We start from the raw sequence: 10,421 nt of genomic DNA, 5'->3' as shown, positions 1-10,421 counted from the left end.
GCGGCTCTGATCCGCACTGGGGTGACACGGGCGGCTCTGACCCGCACTGGGGTGACACGGGCGGCTCTGACCCGCACTGGGGTGACACGGGCGGCGCTGACCCGCACTGGGGTGACACGGGCGGCGCTGACCCGCACTGGGGGGACACGGGCGGCTCTGACCCGCACTGGGTGACACGGGCGGCGCTGACCCACATTGGGTGACACGGGCGGCTCTGACCCGCACTGGGGTGACACGGGTGGCGCTGACCCGCATTGGGTGACACGGGCGGCTCTGACCCGCACTGGGGTGACACGGGCAGCGCTGACCCGCACTGGGGTGACACGGGCAGCGCTGACCCGCACTGGGGTGACACGGGCGGCGCTGACCCACATTGGGGTGACACGGGCAGCTCTGACCCGCACTGGGGTGACACGGGCGGCGCTGACCCGCACCTGCCGCAGCCCCAGCACAGGGGGAGGCTGTGCTTGGTCCCCAGCCCACGACTGCCTCAGCAGCTGCATGGACACTGCACAGCCTTCTCAGACTCTGAACTCCGAGAGAAGACAACAGATAAATTCCTTTGGCAGCTGTAGTTTCCAAAGAAACTGGGGGGAAGGTGAATGGACCAGTTTGGTACATTCTATTTGCCTGTTATATCTCATACTTTAGTTTATTCATCTAATCCATAGCACCTGCTTTTCATGTGGCCTAGCAGAGCAGAACTCTTCCTCAAATTCAAGCGACTAAATACTAAAATCCTAAAAAAATCAGATAAAATTCAGCTCTTATATACTTTTCAATTTCTTTATTCAATAATTTCACAGCAAAGTAGTCAAACTCTGAATTTTAAGTAACTGTGATTTTCTTTTCAGTAAACTGCATGGGTAAACACAAGTCACAGTGAAAAAAAGAAAATACATTGCATAGGAACATCAAGTTTGGCTATCAGCCCCAGAAAATCCTGGGTACTTCACTAGTTTCTTTTTACACAGGTAACTTTATAGGTCAAGATGCAATTTTTCTCAGGAATGTAGAAGTCAAAGGAAAATAAAATTACATTTTATGTGCTTTTAAAAGGGCAAATAAAATCAGCATTGAAGAAATGTCAATACAGTAACAAAAATAGTATATTTAATTGCACATGCCATTACATGTCAATTGCTCATGTATATATTAACAGACAACAGGGAATAAATTCCCTAAAAGGGATTTTGGTTGACAGCTTATTTATTATTTGGACAATTACTCTCACTTTTATTTTCAACCTGAGAAATAGGGGAAAATGTAAACAGGGATTAAGAAATCACTATAAGTCACTTGATAGAATTTAAACTTGACATAGTTTTGTGCTTCCATAGATGTAAACCCTTCTGGGTTTTTTTCCCCTCTAAGTAAGATAGGACTTAATAAACATGATCTAAAAAGAGAATATTGATGGTAATGGACTCAGTAGAAATATTAAATCAGCTTCATGGCAGGTTCTTTAGCTTGAGTACCTCTGCTATTTTATAGCAAACAAATTATTAGAACAGCTTAAGGTAAGCCTTTCCCTGAGAGCTTCTAACTCTGCAGTATTTAATTATCTTTTTGTAAGGAAGTGTTGCATTAACAGATACTTCTACCAATACTTCCTGTGCATTGAGCTACTTTTATACCAGACTCACTGTTTGTAGATTAACTAGAAGTTTTAAATGTGCATAACCACTTCAGTTTATTTCACAGTTAACAAAATAGATTTTTTTCACATCATTAGCCCTTATAGGTACTGTTTTTCAAACATAATTGTAAAGCAAAAGATAAAAATACTTTGTTTTATTCCTTAATTAGTACGTAAGTTCTGATGCCTTCTTGTTATACCCACTCTGTTCAGAAAGTGTTGGGACTCTGAAAAGTGAGTTTTTGTCGCTTACTGTTAGAACAAGCTCCAGTTCTTGGAAATCCTGTAGCCTTGCAACATCCTTGTCCTTTAAACAAATACAATAAGAAGTTAGGTGATAGTGTTAGTGTCCTTTAATTTTGCAGAGGTAAGTTAAAATAATAAGCTCATACTAACACAAGGTATGTATTTATTTTTAACTATGACAGTTCTTTACAGTGAACTGGAAAGCAAATATCCTGTTGCATCTTGTATTTACTCTAGGGTCTTACTCAACTATTCCCTTAAGTCTATTTTTAGAAGGAATGCAACACTGACAGTGAGTGCAAGTGATGAGTAGGATTACATTTGCAAGATCCACTGCATGGCACCCAAATCCTTTTCTTTTTCCCCTTGCTAATTCTTCGCATGAATTAGCAAGCTGATGAATTGAAGCTTGCATCTACCCAAGCAGGTCCTGCACGTGGACCTTCATGGCCTGCATGGCTTTCTTCAGGGCTACCCAGCAAGGCCAGCTCTGAGCCCCTGCAGCAGTTCTCTGCTGCCAACAGCAGTACAGAGTCAGGTTTGTGTCACTGCAGGAATAACAGGGGTCCTGAAGTCCTACCAGAGAGCCTGAAGTGATTAGAGATGAAAATAAAAAGTTCTTTAAACAATAACTAAAGTTGGAAAGTGACAGAATTGCTTATGTCTTTTTTTTTTTCCTCCACTTTTTGACTAACACAGAGTAAGACATCCTATAGTCAGTGAAGATGCAGCAGAGTGAAGTCTGTGGATCTGTTCCTAATCAGATTTGCCCCAAGAGTGATGCCAACAATACTCTATAAGGATTTGAGAGTGAAAGAAAGGTCCGTGATGAGTTGGTAAAACAGGCCAACAGGTCCCTCCTCTGTTGGCTACAGGGTAAATGCTACTAAAGGAAGGACAGTTATGTTCAGAGCAACCCTGAAAAACACCTATGTGCAAGGACTGCAGCCAGGCCTTGCTGAACTCACAGAGCTTGGTTGAGCTCTGCAGGCCTTTTAAATGCTGTTGGCAGCTCACAGCGGTGTTGTGTTGTACTGAATTGTACAACAGAGGCACAGAATCAGGTATTAACAGGTCCAGCACCAAATGATGATGAAAGCAGGTGCTCAAGAAATTTGAGAACCGTTTTACTGAAGAAATCCCAAACAAGTGCTGAGTGTTGCAAGTTGAGCAGAGATTTTTCATTTTTGGTTGATTTTTTTTTTCAACATAGGCATATGCAGGTGACCAAAAAATTATTCCTTTGTACCAGTAACCTAAAATCTCTTTTCTAAGTTGCTGCACTTCAAAAGGTAGAGCTCTTACCTTTCTTAACATTGTATTTGGTAATTTTCTGATCTTCTGGACATGCTCAGGGTTCACACCCAGCTCATGGCAACTCACTCGGAGCAGCTCCTTGTATGTCAGTTCTTGTCTGTCCAGTTCAATTTCAATGAAGTCATTTTCTCTAAGATTAGGGGTTTGTATTCTCACTTTAAGCACCAGTTCTATTAGAAATAAAAAGTCACATTAATAGGTATTATTATAGTATAATAGGTATTATAATAGTATAAAGAAATTGGAAACAATGTCTCTATAACAACTTCCAGGTATTTCTATGTTCTATTGTCGTTTGTGTCACTGGTAGGAATACATGAATACTCAGAAACCAAAACCTGGAATTGTATGACCACAGTTTTAATTACATTGATTTTCATCAAACTATATGAAAAAATCATAGCAAATCTAATACAATATATGTGTGCACGTCTGAACCATTGTATGAATACTCTTTAATTGATTTAAGCTGATTTAACAGCAGCTTGTACTGGTTATCAATTTCCTGAGCAATCCAAGATTGCTTTTATTGGTATTTCTTGCTCTCAATTCACTTTGCATTGCTACCCCATGGTATCAGAATGCCTTTTACTTGAAGAACAAAATTGTTAACGGTAACTGGAATTCCAGGTTTCCCTCTCTGGGTAGGCAAAGTTTCCCTGCAGAACAGGCAGATCCTAGAACAGCTCAGTGCAAACTGAGCCATGTGAGGTTCTCTTGAGCTCACTAGCTTCTTGCTCATGATCTGTATTTGCAGCTTGGACTGTGCTATTTAGAGAATTAGATTACCCTGGTGTCTGTATGCTTTTGTAGCAATTGAGACAGCAAATTTTACATGAATATTTTAATAACAGTTCTAGCAGAAACAGCATATCTGCCTACTTCATTCCCTTCAAATGTTTCCTAAATGGCTAAGCATGGCAATCTGAAAGTCTCTGGAAACCCATGATTAGTCTGCAGTGCCCAAGGTGTCAGAAGATCAACACAAAGCCAGAAGAGACTTTTGGTATTACCTTGCATGTTGAGTGGAAAAGCTCCTGTGAAGAAAACAGGCTGAAAGGCTGGCACAGGTCCCATGCAGGAGCTGTTCCCTTGCTGGGGTAGGGACTGGTTGGATCCTGCTGGCAAAGAGGGACTTCTGCCCCAAGACACTGAGCCCTGGTAAACAGGAGCTCTCTGGAGGACAGGATTTGGGTGTGATGGCCCAGCAGACCCTTGAGGCAGGGGTGGGATGTCCCTGTTGGGAGGAGCCTCAGGAGCAGCGTTCCCAGGCTGCAATAGCGCTCGTGCTCGTCCACAGGTGTCCGAGTCGGGTACGGATGGAGGGTTGGTGTCTTGTGGTTCCAAGTGTGAAGGATTCCCATTCAGGGGAGGATCTGGAATGCTGGTACTCAAGGTGTTGTAAACATATGGGAAAGGTGGGTTAGCCAGGTAATTGGGGATGATTGGCAGATCTGAATCTTGCTTTAAGTCAGGGAGTTCATCTTCCACTGTAAAACAAACCAAACAACATTCTCCAAGACTGATTTTGGGTTTCTTATTTTTGGGAATGCAGTGTTAAAAGCATCACAGGTTAAAAGATGCATCAGGAAGCACCATGTCTTTTTTTCGTACAATAAGCAGAATGCTCAGGTGTTGCCATACAGACATAAAAGCTGAGTCTGATTCTAATAATTCCGGGGGTGGTAATTCCTTCTAAACACTGCAGTACTTCTGTTTTGGCTTGTTTTAATCTGTACAGAATATTGTAACATGGTCTCTGGTGGAATAATGCTGTCATCTTCATAATGTTGCAGGCAACGAAAAACAAAGGGTCATATGTTGTTTGATATTAAGGCAGAGTTTAAAGGGAACATGCAGTACTGGGAGAGCTGCAGGATTGCCCATTCAACAGCTGGGAGGGACAACAATGAAAACACAACCAGACACGGAAGTACACAGGAGAGACAAGATGTTGTTAATCAGCTGCATTTCAAATTACTTATCACCTCCAGCAGCAAAGCCTGCTCTATTCCAGCAGTTACAAAGCATGATAGAGATGCTCTACTGATGTCTTTTCATGAGCCATTTATCTAGGCTGCTGATTTTTGATTTATCCAACATAGAACATAAGGAAAATCAGGTGTTGCTCATAGAAGACCTTCCTACAGATATTTTTCTCCTGCTGTCCTTCTGAAAACTGGAAACTGCATCTACCTGGCACACAGCATTCCTGAAAATATAGTTTTTCTAAATTTCCAGTGTTTTGAAAAAAGTTTGGCTATCTGGGTATGGAATTTATTGGTAATCCCCTTTACTTAAAACTTTGTTTTCTTATCATGTAAACACTCTAGAAAGCAAGTCCAAATACTAAAATCCAAACACAATATCTTCACATGCAAAACAAAGATTGGAGCACACATGCTTTGAACACCCTTTTACCAATCTTTGATGATCATATGGCACAGTCACTGTAGGTTACCTCCCAACATCTTCCTGATCTCTCTCTTGGATGTTAACTGGGCTGGCCTCTCCCCTTTCTTTGTCAGGATGTCCTTGTCAGCCCCAGCATGCAGCAGATAAGCCACGACTGCCGCATGGTTCCGCTTGCAGGCCCAGTGCAAACAGGTCCTGCACATGGAAAACACTGTGTCAAATCCTCAGTTATGGCAGATTTGTTCCCACTCATTCTTGCTGCCTATAAGAACACTCTACGTGCATGTAAAATAGGATTGAGTTGCTAACTTCATTGGAAATTTGCCCTGGACTGGGAGTCTGCAATGGCACCTGCTGATGCCATTTTCTCTTTGCTCCAATGCTCTTTACTGCAATAGTATTTTCAAAGTTCAGGATCTTTTCAATTTATCATTTCTTAGGGTACAGTCTTTAGGCTACTGGAAAAATAAGTATGAAAGTAAGGTTTGTATATGATATTTTAATCTTTGAAAGAATCAGCTGTACTTAGAATACTTGTGTTTGTGTATATGTGATCTATTACTGGTATCCCCATAGGATATGTACTCTTTAATTAATGCTGCCAGCACGACTACTTGCACTTTCTGGCAAGTAAATTTAATTTAAAATATTGTAAGCATCATTTCTAAGAACAGTTCTTTGCCCAGTTGCCATTTGCTGTATCAGCAATTACTTGGCTTAGATCTGCGGACAACTAATTTTCTGCAATCTGTAAGTGATGCACAGAACTAATCCCTTTTCTGCATTTTCAAATTATTATTTGCAGTTTCTGACTAGAGAAACATATTAAGGAAACATAAAAGCTGCTTAGTGCTCAGATCTTATTTAGTGTATGTATTAAGTACTTAAAGACTCACACACTAACTTGCTATAGGGTTGTACCATTCTTTCCTACCCATGTTCTAGTGATATTTGACCCTTCTCTAGCTTTTACATTTTAATTCTCTAGCTCCAGCTGAAGGAAATTCTTCAGGAAAATGAACATGCTCAACCCTTCTCCAAGTTTGTTTATTTATTTTTTAAGAATTACATAAAATAAAGCAGAGATAAATAAACTTAGAAGGGAAAAATCTGTCAGTTGAAAGTTTTCAAAAAGCTTTTTCAACTTTGGGTGGTTTGGTTGGCAGGGTTTTTTTACAGAAAGAGACTGCAAAGTCAGACAGGGGGTATTTGCATTGAGAACAAAATTTGCTGGTTTAGTTTTTAGAGAAGATATGTAAAGCTCAACAGCACAGCCTCAGTTTGGGATTCATCCTAGCCATTCCATATGGCCTGTGCAGAGAGGAACCATCTACCCACAGACTTGATACTCACCAAAATATAAGTACTCTGCACCTCTAAGAATTACACATACTAAGAAGCTCACTGCAAAAATTTTAATTGTACAAACTTAAACAACAATGAGGATCCATTTATTGCCATGGTTAAAAACTACCATGCTGCAGGGTGAAGCAATATCCTGTTTTAGCTATCCCAGTTTCCCAGGTGTGCCAACCTCTCCCTTCCCCTCCCCCTTGCCCCCTTGCTAAGTGCTGCCCGTCAATCTTAACATTCCAGCAAGGGGCAGTCTGGTTGGTGAAGTTCAAAAGATGCTCCTCAGCCTTGGGGTCACTGGCCCGTCCGGGTGTCATTGTCCCCTGAGGCTCCCCCTCCCACCTGGTGGGTGGCACACCTTCCCCTTCCCTCCCCCTTTCCCCGGGCTTACAAAGACACGGGACCACGCCGTCGGGATTCTGTTGGAGCTGTTACCAAGATTCAGATGTCTGTGACCCTGGAATAAAACTCTGGATTTAACCCTCTGGCAGAATCCATCTCCTTTTCCTCTTCACCTCGCCTAAAGCCTTTCCATCAGAGGTAAAACCTGAGTTCCTGCTTGCCTGGGCTTGTTCCAAGCGCCAGCTGCCACATACAGCTGGCCAAAGGTGTCTCTGAGGTGAAACCACCTCATTTGCTGCCTCTGGTCAAGCAGCAAGAGCCAGACGAGCCCAGGCACGTTCCATCCGCTAATACTGGAACCTTATTCCAATACTACCAGATCATTATTTTTAAATATAATTAATTTTATTACAAGACTTATTTCATCAATTCCAGTTTTAGACACAAACTCATTCCGATGACAGGCTGGTTTTTATCTCACTCACTAAGATAATTCAGCATCCTTTGAATCAGTTGTATTTTTACAAGCTTTAATTTTAATGACAGTTTAAAGCTCAAGTGGTTAAGTGTTCCATCCTTCTCAAAACTGCTGATTGAACTTTCATCTTCAAATGTCTTGCTCCTTTCCTAATTTTGTTTTTCCTGTTTTTAATTATAATGTCATAGAATCCTAGAATGGATTGAGTTGTAAGGGACCCTAAAGTTCATCTCATTCCACCCCCTGCAGAGGCAGGGACACTTTCCGCTCTCCCAGGTTGCTCCAAGCCCTGTCCAAACCAGCCTTGAACATTTCCAGGACAGGAGCAGCCAGTTTCTCTGGGCAACCTGTGCCAGGGCTTCCCCACACTCACAGGGAAGAATTTTTTCCTTACATCTAATCTAAGTCTCTCCTCTTTTAATTTAAAACTGTTCCCCCTTGTCTTATAACTATCTGTCCGTGTAAAAAGTTGTTTCCCCTTTTTTAGATATTTTCAAGCATGAAACAGCACAGTAAATACAGGCTGAATTGAGCCTGCAGAAAACAGTCTCCAAAAATGTCTTAGCATTCCCTCGAAAATCTTCCTTCAAATAAAATTATGTGTGTGTTTATGTCTACAGTGTTACTTGTACAAGTGTGTATTACAGAACAGCCTCCTCTTTAATGTCCTCAGGTGGATCTAAACGAGATGCCAAATCCCCAAGTGTTTGTATACATCGCTAGAACAAGTTCCCTGCTTGAAAGAGAAAGTAATTTTCAAACTTGAGTTAATAATAAATATTTCTGCTTAGGCAATATCATGTAAAGCTGAGGTTTGTGTTCTGACAGACCACACCGTCTCAGGCTGGGGAAAAAAAAATCAAAACCAACACTACCAAGTAAGTCCACAATGACCTAGAGAAGGGGCAGACAGGGGAGGAGGTGGAGCGAGGACGCGTGTTTGTGACCCTGGTTATCCTCTCCGGAATAGGGACAGCTCCATAGCAGAGTATTGGGAGGCGGACCGACCTTTTCCTTCCTCCTCAATTCACCCCGCCTCGCCTTTCACGTGCGGAGCGAATGGACAGCAGCCTCGGCACGGGACCGCCCGGGCCGAGCTCCCCGGGAGGCTGGGTGCGGGGGGCGCCCTTACCATCCGTTGACTTCGTTCTGGGAGTTGAGGCCGACCCCCAGCTCCACGAGCCGCCGCACCTCCTCCGCGTCGCCGAGCGCCGCCGCCTCCCTCAGCCGCTCCTGCCGCTCCCGCTCCGCCATCTCCCCGCAGCCGCCGCCCGCCTCCCGCATCGCCTTCCGCGCTCCCGCGGCCGCGCCGCGCCTCCGCCGCTCCCCCCGCCGTGCTCCGGCGCGGGGGACACTATTGCCGGTGACAACCCGGCCCCGACAGCCGGTTCCGGGGCGCGGCCGCTGCCCGGGGACGGGCCAGACCGGGCAGTCCCGGGTAAACGTTGTTGAAATGACATACAGAGGCATCGTTATGTGCTGTCTCTTGCTCTGCTGATTGTTTTTGCGGGCTCTCGATTTATCCTAGAGTGAATTATGGAATCATCGACTGTTAAGTGTTGGGAGGGACCTTAAGATCATCTCGTTCCACCCGCCCCAGCCGCTCTCCACGGGCAGGGACACTTTTCACTACACCGGGTTATTTAGAGGCCCCGTCCAGCCTGGTATTGGACACTTCTAGGGGTGTGCCACATTTCTAGCTCACTGAGTGTCTGTGGTAATTTAAATAAGATTAATTTTATACCGTGGTTTTACTCAAGGAAAGAAGAACTTTATTATAACCACTGTTGTGCAAAAATCTTCTGCTAAAGAGGCTAAATAGATTCAGAAAAAACTGGATTTGCCTGGTAACTCCATGAGGAGGTACTGAAGAGATTTTTAAGATGATGATGATTTGGGTTGGGAAGGAACATAACACTTATCCCGTTCCAACCTCCTGCCATGGGCAGGGACAACTTCCACTAGACCAGGTTGCTCCAAGCCCTACCCAGCCTGGCCTCGAACACTTCCAGAGATGGGGCACCCTCTTGTCCTGCAGAGGAAACTCTTATCATCTTTGTGCATTCTCAGCAGTCAAAGAATCCCTAAAAAACATAAGTAAAATAAAGAGCACTATCTGTCTGCAAAGCAACTGGAAAGATTATAGGTAATTCCTGCCATTTTCATGGTTTGGTTTGAAAAGCTGATTTTTGTCGTCATGGATTTGTCCTAATCCAAGTTACAGAGTGGTCAGTAAAAACTTTACCACTATGAAAAGTCAAAATAATAATTTCAAACTTCACTCAGACTTTTGTATTCCAGGTTGCTCTGTGCAGCCTTGGCAGAATGCCAGGGAATTCTGGGTAGTTGGTCTCCAGTGTACCTGTTTGTTTCCTTGATGCAATCAGAACATTACAAAGAAACTGAAACAGCCCAAGTTTTGCCCCAGTTTCCAGCATTAGCACCCCACCTTCCCTTCCATCCCCAAACCGAGACTGCAGGATATTGACTGAAAATTCATACCATATCTTGTGCTACACTGATTTCAATCACACTGTTTCAACCGTTCCGTTGGGTTTTTAAATCATTTCAAGCTGGAAAGCTTGAAAGAAGTTCAAGGTGCCTCACAGTGCTGCATCAGGGAGACATTTC

The 10,421-nt window shown here is 43.4% G+C and overlaps 1 protein-coding gene across 1 annotated transcript; it reads right to left on the bottom strand.

Annotated features, from left to right (window-relative positions):
* Positions 1–767: 767 nt before the first annotated feature.
* On the bottom strand, positions 768–9,071 carry ANKRD40 (ankyrin repeat domain 40). Its single transcript, XM_064728724.1, has 5 exons — positions 8,923–9,071; positions 5,664–5,812; positions 4,216–4,692; positions 3,191–3,372; positions 768–1,946 (listed from the first exon to the last, which is right to left on the bottom strand). The coding sequence occupies exons 1-5, from the start codon at positions 9,042–9,044 to the stop codon at positions 1,806–1,808; spliced, it is 1,071 nt and encodes a 356-aa protein (XP_064584794.1). The 5' UTR covers positions 9,045–9,071; the 3' UTR covers positions 768–1,805.
* Positions 9,072–10,421: the final 1,350 nt, after the last annotated feature.

This window comes from Zonotrichia leucophrys, chromosome 18 (assembly GCF_028769735.1).
Source record: "Zonotrichia leucophrys gambelii isolate GWCS_2022_RI chromosome 18, RI_Zleu_2.0, whole genome shotgun sequence".
In the NCBI taxonomy this organism is placed as follows: domain Eukaryota; kingdom Metazoa; phylum Chordata; class Aves; order Passeriformes; family Passerellidae; genus Zonotrichia; species Zonotrichia leucophrys.
The sequence above is the reverse complement of the archived record's forward strand: the minus strand, read 5'-3'. Positions and strand labels throughout refer to the sequence as shown.